Source organism: Phytophthora cinnamomi, assembly GCF_018691715.1.
Source record: "Phytophthora cinnamomi strain GKB4 chromosome Unknown Contig87, whole genome shotgun sequence".
NCBI lineage: Eukaryota > Oomycota > Peronosporomycetes > Peronosporales > Peronosporaceae > Phytophthora > Phytophthora cinnamomi.
Window position 1 is genome coordinate 166,737 of NW_027151020.1, and position 19,397 is coordinate 186,133.

Below are 19,397 nucleotides of genomic sequence, written 5' to 3' on the forward strand. Positions count from 1 at the left end.
AGCTGATGAGTTGCAGCAAATGTTTGACGATAGTCAGTGGCCTGGATACGTTACGAAAGTGCCCATTTACGCGGAGACTGACAGTGCTTACTATTTGCCCTCAGATGTCTTCCTCTCGAATGGATTTTTTGTGTCGTCTAAGCTTGTTTCTTCCGATTTCACCGCGCTCGAAAAACCATCCGAGTCATTTGAACGAAACACTATGCTTTTTGTTGAATATGAGCTTCCGTCTGGAGTTGTCGAGGTCAATTATGCGATCGGTTTGCTGCCTGACGAGGTCATGGATCAGCGAGTAGCGGACGATCGGGTTGGATATTTTGCCAAACGCTTCACGCAGTACAGCATTCGTGATCAAGAGCTCGATGACGGCAATGGTTACCACTGGTGGGATCCGCAAATAACAGTCATCCATCGTCGTAAGCTCGAGCTTGATGTAACCGGAACCACAACCAGGGAGCCAATTACGTATTATATCGACCCCTCTGTGCCGCAGGAGTGGAGAGAAGCGTTTGCGACTGGTGTGAATGCGTGGGCCCCCGCATTTGAACGGATTGGATTCCCCAATGCGATCCGTGCGGTCCTTCCCGGAGATGATGACTGGCCAATAGACTATCGTCTCGGAGACCTTCGGTACAACAGTATCTCCGTCATGATTTCAGAGAAGACGTATGCTTATGGCCCAACCGTTATTGACCCAAGGTCCGGAGAGATCCTACACAGTGACATTGTGTTTGAGTATGGCTTTTTCAATGAAGTAATGGCAGACTTCGATATCAAGGCACCCACAGGACCACCCCAATCCCGGAGAGATACTACATCCGATGATACGGACACATCAGCTCCATCAGCAACAAATAGCAACTTATTTGCACACGTTCGCACAGGTCGAAGTCAGCAGTGCGGGGTTGCTCGCGAGCAACAGCATCAACTTGATCGTATGATGCTACGATCCTTAACAGGTGACGATGGTGAGGGCTATGTTCCTAAACGACTTATTGCTCAGCATTTCGCGGATATCGTTATGCATGAGGTTGGTCACACACTCGGGTTGCGGCACAACTTTGCGGGGTCTACAGCCTATTCTCGCGATCAGTTGCGTGATCCTGCCTTTGTTGCTGAGCACGGGCTCTCAACATCGATCATGGATTATCTGCCAGCGAATATTTTCTCGGATCTGACGCACGACGACATTGATAAACATCCTTTTTTCATGACCACAATAGGCGCTTATGACTACGCTGCAATTGCCTACGGCTATTCAATCGTAAATGGTGAAGTTCCAGGCTACAAACACCCTCGCTTGACAGAGCTGGCTGCAGCCGCACCACTTTTTCTCACTGACGAGGCAGTCGAGAAAATGCTGAACCCGTACGCACAATTGTTCGACCTATCTTCCGACCAGGTAGACTACGCCGCTGATCGCTTGCAGCTGGTCAAGAATGTGCGGAATTCCAACGCGCTATTGAACAAACTCCCAGACGACGCGTCAGGGATAACATTATGGGAGCGCGAACGCTATCAGCTACGCATGATAGAGCAAGCTATCAGGATTGTGCGTCCCATTCTCGGTGGAGTAAACGTCACCCACGCGCACCGTGTCAAGGGCGAAGGCGCCTACAACTCCTCGTTTGTGCCTAGAGAAACCCAACTTAAAGTGCTACACCTGCTGCTACGCATTATTGAAGCAGAAACCGGGTTGTTCCCAGAGCCAAAGGACTATGGGTTGTACACGGAGGTGGTCGGGTTCGACAACGACAACTGCAATGAGGCAAAGCTCGATTACGACTGCCTCGGGCGGGGACTTGTGGACGTTGGTAGCTACGTTGTCAGTGTCCGAGGAAAGGCATTGGTATCAGCTTTGTTTCCTGCCATGGACCGCATTGTGCAGCAAGATGTACTGAGCCCGTTGACGCTGGGCGAGCTGCTGAGTCCAGTGTTTGATACTCTGAACAACCTGAGGCCAACGAGTGAGACGCTTTTCGCCCTACTTGATCAAATGCTACAAAACGTGATCAGCAACCACAATACCGACGCGCGCGTTAAGAAGGCTATTGAGAAGCAGTGGGGCGTGACAGAGCCTCCGGTTGTCGTCATCGTGAAGCCCGAAGAGAAAGGTAATTAAATTACTAACGTTACTTCAACACTTTGTACGAGTCTATTTCTGTACAGTACAGATTTATATCTAGATCTTTATTATTAGCTTCTTTCCTAAAACTATCCATTCCAAATATCTCTTATTGCTAATTTAGAACGTCTAAATGCACATCATTTGCGGCTGGCAATCAATCACCTGAAGTCTGCCATGCTGCTCTCTCGCTTGCGCAGCCGCACGCCGCTCCGTCCGGCTGCGCTCGCTCTGCGGAGCTGCTCTTCCCACGCCGGCAGCAACGACAAACCTGCGTCAGCCGTCCGCGTCCGCTACGCCCCCAGCCCCACGGGCTACTTGCACCTCGGCGGGCTGCGCACTGCGCTGTTCAACTACCTGTTCGCCAAGAGCTCCGGCGGGCAGTTCATCCTGCGCATCGAGGACACGGACAAGGTGCTGGCAGTATTCGTTGGGTATTATAAAGCGAGCTGCTGGTTGCAGTGGTCACTTACTGGAATTCGATTCGTGCTGGCTGCAGACGCGCCAAGTGGACGGGTCTCTGGAGGCGCTCGTGAACAGCCTCAAGTGGTGCGGAGTGGAAGAGGACGAAGGTGCGTGTGGCAGAGCTAGTTGCTGCTTATTGCCGGTTGCTGACGTGCTGTGAGCTGCAGGCCCTAACGTCGGAGGCCCCTACGGCCCGTACATCCAGTCGCAGCGACTTCCGATCTACCAGGAGGCCGCGGAGAAACTGATCGAGGTGCGGATTGCAGTTGCGGTTCATGTAGTGCTGAGTTTTTTTTAACTCTTTAATGTGCTCCAGAGTGGCCACGCCTACCGCTGCTTCTGCTCGAGCGAGCGTCTGCAGAAGCTGCGAGAGTCGCAGACGCGTCACGGGGAAGCAACAATGTACGATCGCGCGTGCCTTGGTCTGGACGAGAAGGACGTGGAAGCTCGAGTGGCGCGAGGTGAACCGCACACGGTTCGATTGAAAATCCCGGAGGGCAAGACGGTGGTCAAGGATTTGCTGCGTGGATACGTGCAGTTCGACCACGCCGGCATCGATGACCAGGTCTTGATGAAGAGTGATGGCTACCCGACGTATCACCTTGCCAACGTGGTGGACGATCATGCCATGCACATTTCTCACGTCATTCGTGGTGAGGAGTGGCTGCCGTCGACTCCGAAGCACGTCATTCTGTACAAGGCGCTGGGCTACGAGGCACCAACTGTGAGTATCAGCAGATGAAATGTTGTCACGCTGGAAACGTATTTACGATATGCTGTCTTTGCTCTGCAGTGGGCGCATCTGGGTCTTCTACTAAATGAAGACCGCTCGAAGTTGTCCAAGCGTCAGGGTGATGTTGCCGTCGAAGATTTCCGGGTGCGTATGTCGATCCTTTGGTTAGGATGTCATATCTGTGAATTGACTTTGTTTCCATGCACAGGATAAGGGATTTCTTCCAACCGGTCTTGTGAACTTTGTTGCTCTGTTGGGTTGGAACCCCGCAGGTGGTAACAACCAGGAGATTTTCCAGATGAACGAATTGGAGAAACATGTACGAAACTCTGTATTTTACCTGTGCTTAAGAATTGCTGCCAAGACCCACTGAATCCTGACATATATCCGTGGTGTTTTGTTCCGAAGTTCTCAATTGATCACGTGAACAAAGCAGGCTCGGTAGTTAACGTGGATCGCCTTCGTTGGATCAACTCCCGACACGTTCGCGCACTGTTTGCGGAGGAAACAGCAACAGACGAGCACAAGCTGGCTGTTGTGAACGACGTGTTGCCAATGATTTCCTCCACTCTTGAAGAGGCAGGATTCTCAACTTCGACTGAAGTGGTGGAGAAGTTCGGCCTCAACTACGTCTGGCGATCCATGGACCTCATGAAGGAGCGCGTGAGCGCTCTTCCTGAGTTTGGACCGCTCTGCATCCCGTTCTTCACGAATCCCGATCTGAGCTCCTCGGTGGCCCAAGAAATGAAAGCCAACTACATTGACGAAACCACACCTGAGCTCGTAGCGGATGTGTGCTCCAGCCTGCGCAACCTTTCGGACGAAGATTTTACACCGGTGGGTAGTAGCTTCTCATGTTATATTGCTCTTTAGGCTGACATTTCTTCTTCGCAGGATCAAATCACGAAGAGTATCAAGGCTGTGGCCAAGAGCCGAAAACTTGGGCTGAAGAAGTGCGTTACTTTGCCAGAATTATCGTGTTGTTACTTGCTTAGCTGATGTATTTAATGGTGTCCTTTGCTCAGGGTTCTGATGCCAATTCGTTACTATCTGACGGGCATGGATGTCGGTGCTGGTCTTGGTGACACAATTGAGCTTTTGGGCCGTGATACCGTTCTGCGACGTTTGAGTCAGGACTAGTGACCACGAATCCACGCATCTCGTAGAGTAGAGGGTGCGTGCTCTCATCGGTAACGACAAACCACAAAATGGTATTCATGTTGAAAAAACAGAATATAGACGGAGCTCTATCCGCATGCTACCTCAGTTCTTCTTGCGCTGTCCGGGCACTTTGCGTACAACTTGCGCGGTCTTGCCCGCGACTGCCTTTCGGTTCTTTGCCCGCTTCACCACTGTCTTGGCTGCTGAGTTCTTCTTCGCTAGCGTCTGCGAGAGCTTGCCCGGGAGCAGAACTTTGTTGGCGACTTTCTGCTTCTTCTGAGCGCTCTTCTTGCTTGCCGAGCCCTGGATAGTAATACTCAGCTTCGCCTTCTTGTTATTGGAGCGCATCACCTGCCGAGCTGGAGTCTTCGCTTGCGTCTGCGGCTGCTGCTTCGGCGCCTGCAACTTCTTGCCGCTTTTCGGCTGCACGACTCGCACGGGTGACATGACCTTCCTGTTTACTTGTGGTGCACTCTTCTTCTTCTTCTTTTGTTGCTGTACAGCGTTGCTCTGCTGCGCGCCCTTTCCTGCTTTGGGGCTGACAACCAAGCGCCCAGGAGAGTTAGCAGCGTTCTTGGCTGCCTTGTCCGCGCGCATCTGCCGCCGCAGCTTCGCGGTCGTCGCAGCGATGCTCGTCTTGGTCTTGCTTTGCTTGTCCTTGTCCTTGGCAGCAGCAGACGGCGCTGCCAGCCCGCGGTTCTTGTTCACTAGAGCCTTGCGCTGCGCTGTCTGGCCGTTCTTCACCGCCTTGTGCTGCTGTTGTTGCTGCTGTGGCTTCTGCTGCTTGGGCGCCTTCCTCTTGTCTGCGAGCTGCGGCTTCAGCTTGTGCTTCTTGGCCTCCTCCTTCTTGAGCAGCTTGTGCTCCTTCCTGCGCTCCTTGATCAGCGCGTCTGCAGATGCAAGGCAGGTACAGTCAGTGCCAAGTACTGTGCCGTTCTCGCTAGTCGAATACAGGAGAAAGACGCACCGAGAGACAGGTCCAGGCGTCCTCCCAGGTCCACGCCACGCGGACTCACGTTGGCCGTGAACGGGTGCACGTCGCCAGGGATGGCGATGGAGGCGGCGGAGGTCGAGGCGGTCGCCATGGCTGGCGGTCGTGGGCTGGTGCTGGGCGGGCGGCGAGTTGCAAAGTGACCGCCATGTTCGACGCGAACGTCACCAGAAAAGATTTCCGATTTGAAGGGGCGCGGTTTCGACCAATAGAAGCTTCATTTACGGTTCGAACGGGCCAATCACAACGCGGGAATCCACGGAAAGATCTCGCGGCTGTTTTCGGAAACGACAGAATCTATTGCTCGTCAAGTTGCAGAGCCCGGACTCGGACCAGCTGAGCTCGACCGGGCCTAGGGCTGGCCCGTGGAGCCGTCCAGGAACTCGAGGTGCGTGGCCGCGGGCTCGAGCTGCCAGTCCTCGCGGATGTGCTGCTCGTTCCAGAACTTGGTGAGGTGGCGCTGGCCCGAGTCGCACAGGACCGTGACGATCGTGTGGCCCGGCCCGAGCTTGCGGGCGGCGCGCACCGCCGCGACGCAGTTGAGGCCGCTCGAGCTGCCCACGAAGACGCCCTCCTCGCGCAGCAGGAAGCGCGACATCTCCACGATCTCCTGGTCCGTCACCTTGAACGCGTCGTCGATCTTGGCGAGCATGAAGTTCTCCGTCAGGCGGTCGATGCCGACGCCCTCGGCGATGGTGTCGTATCTGCAGTTGTTGGGCACGAGCAGCGTCAGCCACGCTGCAACAGGGGAAACGTGAAGAGTCATAGCTAGTTGACCGCCGTACCTGTGGCGGCGAACCTTGGTCTCAGCCTGCTGGGGAGCGTAGCATACATTGCTTCGAACCTGGAACCACGAGCGCAGTTAGCAAGGGCACTTCGTATTCACATTATTGCATCGACAAAGCTGCTTACCTTGTTGTACAAGCTGGATCCAGGGGGGTCAGCAAGGAAAACCTGCACGTCCGGGTTTTGCTCCTTCAAGTAAGCCGATGTGCCCGCGATGGTGCCTCCCGTGCCTTCAAGTCAACACGCAGCAACAAGTCAATACCCATTTTCGCAGTCGCCACGCACATTTGACAAACCAACCTGCGGCCATCACAAAGGCGTCTACCGTTCCGTTGGTCTGGCGCCAAATCTCCGGCCCAGTCGTGGCGTAATGGCTGTCGAAGTTTGCCGTATTCTCGAATTGGTCGGTAAAGTATCCTCCTAAAAAATATCCGCACGACGTGATTAGATTCCACAGCAATTACCGCTATGCACACGCTGCACCCGAGCGCACCTTCGGTGTTGCGTGCCAGGCGCTTGGCTTCATTCACGTAGTGCTTGGCGTTCACAATGGACGCCGGCTTCACCAACACGACCTCAGCACCGAATTGCTCAAGGAGCTGGCTCTTCTCCTTCGCTTGATCATCCGGCATCACAATAATGCATCTGTAGCCGCGGGCTGGACGACAAAACCAGGGTCAGTACCCTCCCACCACCACGGTTTGCCGCTTCAACCTAGCTGATAACACCAACCTCGTGCCATGAGCGACAGACTGATGCCCGTACTGCCGGAGGTTCCCTCGACGATAGTGCCGCCTTCTTTCAGGAGACCGCGACGCTCCGCATCCTCCACGATTCCTTTCGCGACTCGGTCCTTGGAGCTGCCACCCGGATTCATGAACTCGGCTTTTGCCTGACAGCAGCAACCGTGAAACAAACACACCAGTCAACAATCGAGTAGGTAACGCTTCTCCAGTCTGAGTGACCTCACCAGAATCGTGCAGCCCGTGGCCTTGGACAGACTGGTGAGCTCCACCATCGGCGTGTTGCCCACCAGACCGGGAAACCCGGCCAAGTAGCGGTCTTTCGTCGCCTTCTTGCGGGAAATACAGCCCCACGACGTATCACCGCTCACCACCAGCTCCACCACCTTCCACAGAGACAGCGACGCCATCGTCATGCACAGCCCCCATCGCCAGAGTGACGCGCTCCAGTGCCCGCCGCTCTCCATCGTCACTGCAAGTCGATTGTGACGCACTCAACTGCCGCCATAGATTATTGTCCAATCACACCGCTCTATTTTTACTCTTTCAGCCAATCAATCAACTTCAGCTTTCTGAATCGGACAGCTTCGCGATGGCCGCTTGCAGTCCGCTGCAGTGCTGCACGTCCAGCCCCAGCGCCGCTGCCTCTCTGGTAGCAATAGCACAGGTTTACACAGGTTGAGTCACCAACAGCTTTCGAAGCCATATAAGGATTTGTCGACATACCTTTGAATCTCCTCGAGGTCGAGCAGCAGCTGCATGCGCATCTTCTCCGTGTCGGAAACGGAGTTGTTGGCCAGAGTGGAGCTTGATCCAGAGTGCCGTTGTAGTTTCCTGCTCTTGAGCGACTCCTCAAGCTCCAGCGCCGACCTCAGCAGCTCCGACGACAAGGTCGAATACACGTCGCAAACTTCCTCCACGATGGCCAGCAGCAGCTGGTGCCTTTTGGTCGTGTCGAAGTGAACGCCCCACTTTTCCAAGAAGTCTTGCATCGGTCTGGGCACATGGCGAGCGTTAGCGGCGTGGATCCAATGCATAGTGATTGGGTGATGGATAATTATACCGGATAATGTTCGGCACGTAGGTCGACGGGGTCGTTGGTGGAGGCTTGTTAGTCATTTGATACTGGCCCTTCACAGTTCTGTGAGCAGGCATAAAGCACGTTTCAGTATCACTCCTCGGGGTATGTCTTCGATAGTACAAGGGTTCTTACCGGATCGCGGGAAGCACTTTCTTGCAGTCAGCAGCAACCAACGTTACAGCCGTTGACCAGCAGCTTGCTTCGAGCTCGGCTAGTGCTGCAAGCGGCTGCGTTCAGCAAGTAAACATTTTAAAACGTCTCATACATTAGTGAGACTGCTGCGTAAGTACCCAAATACAACGTTGACAAACCTCTTGAAAGAGTTCAGTCACAAATGCCAGACTGTCGTTTGTTAAGTCGTCGACGCGGGATTTTATTGCTGGTAGCAGATCTTGTGAAATCTGCGAGGAAAAATCATAATTAGGCGTTATCGAGGCAGATCTACAGAAGTATTTTTCGTGGCGGCGCTTACCTTCTCATACAAGACGTGGAAGTCGCTGCCAGCAAAGAGTAAATCCTCTTCAGTCGATAAGAAACAAAGTGGCACTGCGGCAAAGTCAACCTTTGTACCACTGTTAAGCACTGCGACTGCATTCAGTAAGGGCTCTTTCCAGACTTCGATGTAATACGTGAAAAGCTGGACGCAGAGCTTGCAAAAGTTAGGGAGGAGTGGTGCGAGGAAAATTCGGTCACTCCAGCAGTCTTGCATCGCTTGCCACAGGCGCTTTGAGTTCTCAAAAATTAACGCCGTCTTGTCAATCACAGAGGTGGAGTCTGATGCTGTTGGCTCGTCACGTTTCACACCGAACGACTTTTCTAGGCTTGAAGCTAGCTGTGAAGCTCGAAGCTGGAAGTAAACATCAATATTCCATTTCTCTTTGAACTCCACCACGCTCTCATGAGATCGAAAGCGGATTTTCATGATCTCCGTTTTGCAGAACCGGTCCTCAACATCAGCGAGGAAACGCATACTGATTGTGTAGCTTTGATGAAATCGCTCAGGGTCTGCTGCTTGAAATATGACTCCGTGCTTCGACGAAATAATCTCCTGCAGAGGCTTCCAAATCGCGTTTCCGAGAATATCTACAGAGCATTTGCTCTCTCCTTGACAAACAGACAACGCCAATGTCCCTGCAAATTTGCTGGCAATGAAGTCCAGAATGGATTCGTAAATCTGAGGCAGACCCTCACAAGATCCACGCACCCGACCATCCAGTTTACCGCGAGTCAAATTTTCCTCCGCAAAGGGCTGCACAAGTAGGCGTCCGACCATCTCTTCTGGAACGTGACTTTTGTGGAGCAGCACATACGCTCGTAGCAAGTAGCTCAACGTCAGCGAGCTGATGGCGTGGTCGCGATTATAAAAGGTGTCAGGGAAGATTTCAGTCGCGAACTCCGTCTCCAACCGACGTAGCAGCGTTTCTTCGACGACAGCAAGGCGCTTTTCCTCTCTCTACCCACACATCACGACACCTTAGTCAGCTTTGCATCCACTTCACCTAACGCCGTCTATCTGTCACAATACCTGAATTGTACCGAGGTGCATGCCGTTCAAGAACTCCAGATCCAGCTGCACGAAGATCTGCGCAGCCCGTTCGAGCTTCGCGCAGCCTTCAGCCGCACTTGTGGCGTTGAGGCTCTTCTTCACGCGCTCGAAATTGTCGAACTCGTCGTCGCTGTCCTCGTCCGAGTCGACGGGGCAGCTCCCGCCCGCTCCTGTCTCCTGCTCGTCCTCGTCGCTGTCTGCGGGCGACTCGATCTCCAGCAGCTCCTCCAGCAGCAGCAGCTTCTCCGAGATCTGGATGCTCAGCTGCAGGTCCTTCTCCTGCTGCTGCAGCTCGTCCGCAGTCTGCAGCTGCGCGTGGGTCTTTCCCCGCAACGCCGTCTACGATACCGAAGTCAGTCAGTCAGTCAGTCATTCAGCCATCGCCGCCAAGAACCACGCACCATCGCGTGCTGAGCTTCGTCCACACGCTTGAGCACCGCCAGGATGGGCGCCCGCACGCTGGAGACGGCCTCGTCCACGCCCTTGAGCTTGGACGAGAGCTGCAGGAACTCGGCGTAGTCCTCGTTGATGATGGCCACGAGCTGGTTCTCGAGCGCCGTCTGGAACTGCTTCAGGTCCTGGTGGATGGTCTCCATGGGGCTGCGCGCGCGGCAGTCCTCCAGGAACGCGCCCACCTCGAAGCCCTCGCCGGAGAAGGCCTCCTCCTCGAAGCAGAACTTGCCCAGCACCATGTCGCCACGTACAGTCAGTCAGTCGAATCAAGTGAAAGGATCTTTTTTTTTTCGACGCCCAAATGATGAGCCCATTCGACGCATTTGGGCCGGTGTCGCCTCGACGCTTGCCCAAAAGCGGCGCGATTGGAGGATCGCGGCGGCGGTAGAGACATCGATCCTTCGACTTGAAGCTGGACGGACGGACCCACTCGGAGCTTCTCTCCTCGAGGCGCGAACATGGCGGACGCGGAGCGGCGCGTGCAGTCGATGCCGCACCAGCGTCTGGATCGAGACCCCTCGCGGTGCGGGCCGCGGCGAAATACCCATAATAATGGGTCGATCCCGAGCCTAATGTGTATTTTGCTGCTGGCAGCTTGACGACGTTCCCGATCCCAGGCTTCATGGCGTCCACCTTCCAGGTACAGCCAGGTGCAGCCAGCTTTGACGGTGGTTGAAGGGATGGGGTTCAGTTATGTATGGGTGGTGCTTCTTGTAGGATTCCGACGCTGGTGCCACGAACAGTGAAGCCCCGAAGCCTGCTGGTACGGCTGGCTCTGGGCTCGTAGTTGCTCTCTAATAGCAGAAACTGACCATTTTTTTAATGTTGAGTAGCGTCGCCCGTGAAGCTGCGACCTCCGCCGATGTCGGCTGGCAACCAATACTGGATGCCCGACCACCTTTGCAAGGTGCGGCGACAGATAATTACAGATTTATTCAATCTGAAACGGTGGGGCTGTGGATCTAATAATTTTGGTTGACGTCCAGGTATGCTACGACTGCTCCGCTGCGTTTTCCCTCTTCCGCCGTCGACACCATTGCCGACTGTGCGGACAAATATTTTGCTACGAGTGCAGCAACAACTTTATCGATGGCGCACCCCATGGCTTCCCAAACGTCATACGAGTATGCAAGTTCTGTCTCCAATTCGTTGATGCTGCTGGAAAAAAGAAGAAAATGGCGAGGGAAAACGAACTCGGCCGGAGCTCCATCGGTAGCTTGGATGAGAACGACGCGTCGAATGAGTCGTTATTGAGTCGATTCGACCGCTCATCGCGCCGGTTGAGTGGGGAACTCGGTACGAAGAAGCCTTCACCACTTGTGTTCGGCCCGCCAGTTGACCCAAACGAATTGCCGATTTCGTTGCTATCCCCTGTCGACTCCAACTCGAGTGACCCCGCAGGGTTAGAACAGAATGCAGACCCAACAAGTGCTACGATGGAGTCTGTTGATTTCTTCGAGGAATCGGACAGCATAGATGTGCAGCGGAGGTTTCGTGCGCGAGTACGGACCAGGCGGAGGCATTCTAGTGCGGAACTGCTGGGCGCAATTGAAAGTGGTGGGCTGATGGATGCTGAGCTGCTGGCTCTCAATATGGGGAGAAGTAAGGCGTCTCCGAAAACATCAGAGGCTTCAACCGTTGCTGAAGAGGCATGGGGAGATGCTGCTCACAGCAGCAATAGCCTCCACACGCAGCGAGAAATTGCGTTGGACAAGTACATGGTAATGTGGCAACCTGCATGGCAGGCGCATACAAATGACTCACACTGTTGTGTTGCATTGTAGCAAAGCGCTCACGAACAAATCCGTAATGGGATCAAGCATTTGGTGTCATCAATACCGGCGAGTTTGCCGGAGTCGGAGCCTGTCGACACGCATCATCTAGCGGTGACGTTGGAGGACATGGCTTTTGTTGTGACGGGCCATTTACTCTTCAGCATGAATTTCCGCTCTCCTAGTGGCTTCAATTACACGAATCTCGTAAAAGTGAAGAGCATTGCCATGCCCGAGCGTGCTCACGAAACTAAGAAGGAACCGAGCTACCGTTTTAAGTGGCTGGCTGGAACTGTTTGCCACAAGCACTTGAGCCATAAGCAAATGGCACGCCAAGTCGTGAACCCTCGAATCTTACTGTTTGCTTGTGGGATTAGCTACGACCGGTCAAATGGTACGGGACGCATGAGTTCGCTAGACACCCTGTTGGAGCAAGAAAAAAGTTATATGGCCATTCTTGTCGACAAAATTTCAGCGTTGGAGCCGGATGTGATTTTTGTTGAGAAGACTGTTTCCCGACATGCCCAAGAGCTGTTACGTGAGCGACGAATATCAATCGTTTTGAACGTCAAAACAGAAATGTTATACCGAATTGCTCGACATACCGGAGCTGAAGTGCTTACGTCTGTGGATCATGTTGATAAAACAGATCCTGCTCAGGTTATTGGACGGTGCCGGACATTCTCGGTGAAATCAATCCCCGTAGTTCCTGACGAAGGGCTGTCACCAGGGAAGAAATCATTGCAGGCTCTTGCAGGTGTGTTCATGAAGGCACCTGCGGTACCTAGTCGACTACGGACCGACACGTACCTGTATCTTGACGGATGTGACCCCCTCAATGGCTGCACAGTGCTAATTACTGGTCCTTCAAAGCAAACGCTGCGCTTACTAAAGCAGTTAACTCGGACGGTGTTGTCCATGGCATATCAATTGCTATTGGAAGCTCACGTTCTTTCCGATCTCGATCTGAACAAAGAAATGCTGATGTCGAAGGAGAGTGCTGAACTGACCGAGGAGCAACGCACAACCTGGTGTACTACTTCCACGTTACGTGTCCGCGACCCCGGTTCTCCAAATCCTCGTTACCACCAATGCGTTGAAGCGAAACATCTTCGCATTACTGCCTGCTCTGAGGACGACGTGTCCTTCGGTAATTTTCTGAATCAAGAATTGGCCGCTCTCACTCTCAAGTGTCAGGTACGTGTATGCGTTTACTTTGTGGAGATGTTCTTTACCAAATGACTTACAGAGATCCTATTTACTGCTGTGAACGATAGAATGTCAAATGTAACCGTTTGATGGCGGATCATGTTCATTCGTTCAGTTGTCGGACTGGAATGATAACTATTTCCTTTGAAGAGCTGCCGGACAAAAGCAAACAGTCACTCTCACTATCCATGAGTCAAGTAAGCGACACTGGGGCAACTGATAAGTCATTTGGATCATTCAGCGAGCTGTCGTTGACAATGGGTTCCGAGAGGGATATCAACTTCCAGGCAATGATGACACCAAATTCATTTTCGCACGCATCGATTAATGACGATGAAACTGCAGTGGCTGCTGAGAATGGGTATCCTACAGTAATTTTTTGGCGATGGTGTCGCGAATGCAATGGTGTGATCACACCTTTCATCCCGCTAGAAAAGTACATTTACAAGTACTCGTTTGCACGATTCCTGGAAGTTCTTTTCTCGGAAGCAGACGGACTACCCGTACCAAAGTCGCCAACGACAAACTGCACGCACACAACTATGGAGTCACACGTGCTTTTCTTTAACATTGGGAACTCTGTGGCTCGCTTCGATTTCTCGAAGCAGATGTCGCTTCGTCTTGGACGTACAGAAGTGCATCGAAGCAACGGGGCATTCCTCAATAATCCTGCGTGGGAGAAAACCGAACGCGCGGTGGTGGAGAAAGTTGTCATTGATCGACTAAGAAACTTAAAAGAGCTCCTAGAGTCCCTTATTAACTCATTTACGGAAAAGGTGCAGGGCATCAACCAGGCCGTTGAAGCCTTTGAACGAACTGATACGGGTCATCACGAACGAATCATCCTCGAAGTCATGTGTATCTCGAAACTGGTACGAAGTGGATACGCTGTCTTCTCTCAAAAGCTGTCCCAGTTGGGTGAGGACCCAGCGGACAGCTTGGGTGCTTGCGATGCCATGCAGCGTGCGCTATACTTAATGGCATGCAAATGGATAACCTGCATGTTGCGGCTTCGCAAGCTTATAAAGAAGCATCTCTCGACAGAGTCAACTCCTCCAGCTCCAGATAGTGGCTCATTTACGCTGGGAGGTATCACTTTTCACCCAACAGCAGTATTGTCACCGATATCATCCCCTCGGGTAGTAGAAGAATCAACATTGACGCCCAGTGCGATTGTGAAGGAGCCCGATTGGGGCGGAGGTGCTGAACCACTGGTTCGACGAAGGAGTAGCGGAGCCCTTAGTTCCGTGACTGAGTCGGAGACATTACCGGGATCGTCGGCATCAACTATTGCTAACCTTGAATCATCAAAGAGACCACCAATACCGTTTTCTGCTCATTCGAGCAATAGCGGCGAGATAAAAGAGGTGCGTGCTTTTGGAGATGGATAGGTACGCACGTATTGAATATTGATAGTTTTTTGCTTTGCAGGGCCGAGCTGGCTGGAAGGAAGCATTATGGGATCTCTACCGCGTACTCGGGCGGTCTGAACCAGGAAGTGACTTTACCATCGAACTTCCCGAAGATCTAATTGCGGGCCATCCCAGTTTACCGCATCGCTCAAAGTCACGAGTGGTGCTGGTTAACGAAACGAAGCCGATTACATTCGTTGCGTACGCTCTATCTACGGACTCGTACGAAGAGGAACTCGATGGGTGGAAACTCCGTGTTCATAATGAAGCAGTGAAGTCGGTTGCTGTGCACAAAAAGAAACTGGATAGATCAAGTGTGATATCGACGAACTGGTCTCGTGCCGCTCTTGAGACATCGCTGAATGTGCCGTTTAAGTTTGTTTCGGTCGAGATGCCGCTTCACGTATCACTTCTGTCAGGAAAAACATCGTCTGTTTCGTCGAGCACATGCTGGGAGCTGTCAACGATAGCGTACTACCCACTTCAGGTACGTCTTATTGTACATCCTGGGGTGCCGATAGTTGCTGACATACTTGTTGTTATTGATGCTGGTTGGGAAGTTTGAAGTCCTCCGCGAACTATTTTATGGTAGCCTTCAAAATTTTATTTTTTCGATATCGCATGTAGCAAATTGGAACGCCAACGGTGGCAAATCTGGTGCTTCATTTTATCGAACGCTTGATGACCGCTTCGTTATCAAACACATTTCATCAACGGAAATGCAGGTGCGTGTCTTGTGCTTTGACTCGTACATAATCCTATCGTGACAAAACCACTAATCTATGTTTTTCTTGGTTGTGAACGAGTAGAGCTTCCTGGGCTGTCTACCAGACTACTTTAGATACATGGCGACCGTATACTTCGACGGCAAGGCCAGTCTTTTGTCAAAGACCGTTGGTCTTTACCAGACCACCATCACCCGAAAGGATTCAGGACAGAAAATGGTACAATACATCTGCGTCATGGAAAACGCATTCTATCAAAAACAGCTCGCACGGACATACGACCTGAAAGGAAGCTCCCGGAATCGATTTGCTAAGCCACGACCAACGTCAGAGGCTCCCCAACATGGTAACCGTGTCCTCCTTGACGGTAATTTTTTGGAGTTCACCAAAGGTCATCCTTTGGGTGTACTTGCTGAAGACCATCAGTTTTTGCTGAAGGCAGTGCAAAACGACACGGCATTTCTCTACTCGATTAACATCGTGGATTACTCGATGATTGTGGGGCTAAGTTATCGGCAAAGCGATAATACGGAGAAAGACGGGCCCCCATCCGAAATGACGGTTGGAATCATTGATTATCTACGCCAATTTGACTTGATCAAGCGGGTCGAAAGTGTTGGCAAGTCCGTTGGTATGATTGCCGGACAATCCTCACCCACTATCATTGAGCCTGGGCTCTATGGGAAACGTTTTCGGGATGCCATTCGCCGATATTTTATGCCGGTAACGCCAATATCGTCCGGCACAAATTATGATGTATAAACTGGATAGTATGGCACAGTAGTAAACCACATTTTTTGTCAATTGAGTTGTTGCGGTAACGAAGGGGGTGGCGGAGGAGTGAGCGCTAGGCTAATCGCTTCGATGTGTGCAGATGTTGACACAATCGGCAAAATACAACGACATCGCGTAAACTGGACAGAATGTAGTGTGCACTTCTTGCGAAAGTTTTTTGTCCCGACACTCATACCTCGAAGACCATTCATGACGGGGAATACGAACTGAAGTGCAGACATGCTTGGTGCACAAGAAAGTGGCTGCTTGTCTCCGGAGATAGGCTTTCGTCGGACTGTAAAGTGCATTTTTGGCGGAGGTCGGACTGATATGGTGAAGTCAGCAGACCCTTTGGCTTTGAGCTCTGCTGTAGCCATTCGAAGCGTTGGAACTAGAGTTACACGTTCTGCTATGGCATCAACGAGGCGTACCGTGTCCTCAACTGTCATTGGCATGGGCAAAATTGGTGAGCCGTTATCCCCAGCACTGAAGTTGCGCAAGTTGATTGCTTGGACGCAATCTGTTAGTGGGATCGTGAACGTTGTTGTCATGGCTCCCTCGCAGTCGACAAAACACTCGCCCGTTAAGCGACTGACTGAAGATACTTCGCGAATAGTAAGTTTTTCACCCTTGCGAGTGAACTCTCGGCCGCACAGTGTTTCACCGTAGGTCCAGTTGAGATAGCAAAGCAAAGCCATAGAGCTCGAGTGCGAGAAAAAGCCGTGGTAGGTGCCACACAATTCCAGGTCATACCCGTCCAACCGAAATGATAATCCACACTGATACAGTGTGCGACACAAGAGTAGGTTAGTATTGAGTTGGCTAGAGCAAACAATTAAAGACTTGCCTTTTCAACGATTAGCATGACACGATGCCCACTAACGTTCACTCCACGCTGGAAGACCCGCTCCGCCATGTAGAATGTACAAGTACCCTCACGAAATGCTGTAGCCCGCAATCTTCCTCGGTACCCGCGGAATATCCGTTGAATTACACCTGCCTGAACTTGCCATCGACGAAGAAGCTGCCGGAACGCGTATCCCTTGTATATTCGTTGGATCGCTTCGGCACTAGTACGCCTTAGTTCTCGCAGAAGATAGTTGTCATGAAGGCGGCGATGCATCTCGTCTGCCTGCTGCTGTCTGATGTCATTTAGAAGCTTTTCTCGCCGAACGACAGCACGCAAGCGAAATCCACGGTACACTCGTTGAGCATCTATAGCAGCACGTGATCGAACAATCGCACTTCGATGCTGTTGTCTGGTCTTAAATATCGACGGTATCAACATAACTTTTTGAAGCATCACGGTTGGAGGGCCTGATTGTTGGGTTTCATCCCACTGAGTAGGTTCTTCTGTGTGACTCGCGGTCGGATCGACGAATACTATAGCGTTGAGGAGAATACCAGCAGTGGGTTTGGTCAGGCGCAGTTTTGATCTCGTTTCAGAAAACTGAGCGAGATCGCTTGGCCTTACATTCAACCCGGTAAACTCCTGTTGGTACAACTGAGTAATTGTGGCTTTCTGTGAGAGCAACCGCGTAGACCTTTCCGGTACCTCTTTTGGCATCGAGCGAAAACTCTTTTGCCGCGTCGACGAGTTCATATTGCTGCTTCCCCAACTTGCAAGGGTCTTGTGGCTTTTGTTCGTGGTCCCTGAATTTCCAGATTCGCCATCATTTTCCAATTGAGCGGTGATGCTTAAAACTTCGTCATCCGTTAGGTAAAGGGTGTTTATTCGGCACACCTTTGGGTCGTCCATAGGGGTAATTGTTGTGTAGTGGTTCAATTTTGATACCATCAATCGAATCTTCTTGCCCTTCTTGGATGTAGACACCTCCTTAAGCAGGACATTAACTTGTCGGAAATTGAAAATCGAGCAAAATCGATGATAGTTGAGTAGCAACCGATCCACCATGTGAACACGATGGAGGTATCCAGGAATCGCATATTCCTGGGGCAGTTGAGCCAGCGCTTTCAAGTAGCTCGCCTCTGCTCGGGAAAGTTGATCGTGGTTTTGACACAAAATCGCCAAATCCAGAAAAGCTTGTGCATCAGTTGGGCGCAGCAGATATGCAGGCTGAAAGAAACGTGTCTCGCACTGTCGAAAACCATATACAAGAGATGATGAGACTCCGTGGAAGGTGATAAACGAGGGGCGACAACTTACCTGGGTTATTTCATCGGTTGTAATCCCAAGCTCTTTCGCTCGCTTTAGAAACTCCATTGAAATTTCACTGTCTTCACACATGGCTTGCAATAACACCGAGTAGAAAAAATGAAACTTCGCTGACGATGGAAAGCGCCACAGCCCATCTTCGCTAAGTGCTCTCGCTCCTCTAAAATCATGTAGTCCCACGTATCGCACCATAAAGCACGCAAATAAGGAGTCTTCTGTACAACTCTCCAGAGCACACCCCTCACACCTTGAACGCAGCGTATGAATTTCATTTTGACGAAGTAATTCTCGTACGTGTCGATTCTGTTCAAATCGAACGGCCACAGCGCGCTGTCTACCTTTCCAACCCCGATAGCAGCGTTGGATCTTTGTGGCCACATCGCAACGCCTCTTGTATAGAATTGCCGTAACAATACGCCACAAGCGGCGACCGCGAATGTATCGCTGGAAGTTTGCAATTCTCTGGTTAATAACTCGAATGTGCTGATACCACAACCTATCCCGACGCCGATGGCCACGATACCAAACTTGGATCTGGGCAGCTCGGTTGTTCCTCTTCATGGCTAACCGAGCAAGTACTTTTCGCGATACAATTGCTCGCCGAAAAGCAAACTGGATGCGCGAAGCCGCGCATTGATTCCGCAAGCAGTAAAACGCTCGCCACTCGTTTCGAGCGGCCACACCACGAAAAATCTTTTGGATCTGCGTAGCTGCGTAAATGGCTTCATGGCCGTAGTGAGCCAGCGACGATGTAGGCACGCTGATCTCCGGTTGTTGTTGCTTCCACGCTCGCTTCAGCGACGAATGGTAGAGAATGAGCACGCGTTCATCCAACGCAGACAGGACCGGTATAGAATCGTCTTTTGCATCGGCTCCGTCCTTATAATGATACTTTAGTCCAGCTTTTTCTCCAGGAAGGAGTCGTGGGATGCGCTTCCTCCCCCTCTTAATAGCGTTCTGCTTCTTGTCACGAATAGCAGCAATTGGCTGCTCAGACGACTGTTGCTCGCCCTCCTGGCGCTCCTCTGCGTTGGCCGCTGGCGTCCACGCCCCTGGCTCAGCATGCTGAAGGCTGCCACGTAGTCTCAGCGCTGCATCGATCAGGTACGGCAGTCGCGTCACCTCCGCGTCGGACCGCATTCGTCGCTTAGGCTTGCCGTGGCGAGGCCTCGCCGGTGACACCATGATCGCTTGATTAATGAGCCGTTACCACTTCAACTTCCGGATGCAGCTTTGTGATTGGCT

At 52.1% G+C, this 19,397-nt stretch overlaps 6 protein-coding genes across 6 annotated transcripts; 3 read left to right on the forward strand and 3 right to left on the reverse strand.

Moving 5' to 3' along the window:
• Positions 1-1,141: 1,141 nt before the first annotated feature.
• On the forward strand, positions 1,142-2,122 carry IUM83_15374 (DUF5117 domain-containing protein; the record flags this gene model as incomplete). Its single annotated transcript, XM_067940185.1, has 1 exon — positions 1,142-2,122. The coding sequence occupies one exon, from the start codon at positions 1,142-1,144 to the stop codon at positions 2,120-2,122; it is 981 nt and encodes a 326-aa protein (XP_067784613.1).
• Positions 2,123-2,302: 180 nt separating this feature from the next.
• IUM83_15375 (glutamate-tRNA ligase) lies at positions 2,303-4,463 on the forward strand (the record flags this gene model as incomplete). Its single annotated transcript, XM_067940186.1, has 9 exons — positions 2,303-2,539; positions 2,625-2,697; positions 2,758-2,843; positions 2,907-3,314; positions 3,384-3,467; positions 3,532-3,642; positions 3,732-4,160; positions 4,218-4,276; positions 4,349-4,463. 9 exons carry the CDS (start codon positions 2,303-2,305, stop codon positions 4,461-4,463), a joined length of 1,602 nt encoding a protein of 533 aa, XP_067784643.1.
• A 123-nt stretch (positions 4,464-4,586) lies between these two features.
• IUM83_15376 (uncharacterized protein) lies at positions 4,587-5,569 on the reverse strand (the record flags this gene model as incomplete). Its single annotated transcript, XM_067940187.1, has 2 exons — positions 4,587-5,374; positions 5,452-5,569. 2 exons carry the CDS (start codon positions 5,567-5,569, stop codon positions 4,587-4,589), a joined length of 906 nt encoding a protein of 301 aa, XP_067784642.1.
• Positions 5,570-5,827: 258 nt separating this feature from the next.
• On the reverse strand, positions 5,828-7,471 carry IUM83_15377 (Cysteine synthase 2; the record flags this gene model as incomplete). Its single annotated transcript, XM_067940188.1, has 7 exons — positions 5,828-6,179; positions 6,261-6,319; positions 6,388-6,491; positions 6,562-6,681; positions 6,755-6,919; positions 6,994-7,153; positions 7,232-7,471. 7 exons carry the CDS (start codon positions 7,469-7,471, stop codon positions 5,828-5,830), a joined length of 1,200 nt encoding a protein of 399 aa, XP_067784651.1.
• Positions 7,472-7,568: 97 nt separating this feature from the next.
• On the reverse strand, positions 7,569-10,323 carry IUM83_15378 (putative conserved oligomeric Golgi complex subunit; the record flags this gene model as incomplete). The annotated part of the gene is made up of 9 exons (XM_067940189.1): positions 7,569-7,653; positions 7,731-8,000; positions 8,068-8,145; positions 8,218-8,312; positions 8,397-8,486; positions 8,558-8,582; positions 9,396-9,538; positions 9,611-9,970; positions 10,033-10,323. 9 exons carry the CDS (start codon positions 10,321-10,323, stop codon positions 7,569-7,571), a joined length of 1,437 nt encoding a protein of 478 aa, XP_067784639.1.
• Positions 10,324-10,542: 219 nt separating this feature from the next.
• Positions 10,543-19,391, forward strand: IUM83_15379 (Phosphatidylinositol-3-phosphate 5-kinase; the record flags this gene model as incomplete). Its single annotated transcript, XM_067940190.1, has 16 exons — positions 10,543-10,607; positions 10,679-10,724; positions 10,802-10,847; positions 10,918-10,991; positions 11,071-11,380; positions 11,486-11,805; positions 11,869-12,250; positions 12,506-12,613; positions 12,707-13,053; positions 13,134-13,174; positions 14,411-14,432; positions 14,497-14,964; positions 15,038-15,202; positions 15,287-15,421; positions 19,133-19,256; positions 19,384-19,391. The coding sequence occupies 16 exons, from the start codon at positions 10,543-10,545 to the stop codon at positions 19,389-19,391; spliced, it is 2,661 nt and encodes an 886-aa protein (XP_067784640.1).
• Positions 19,392-19,397: the final 6 nt, after the last annotated feature.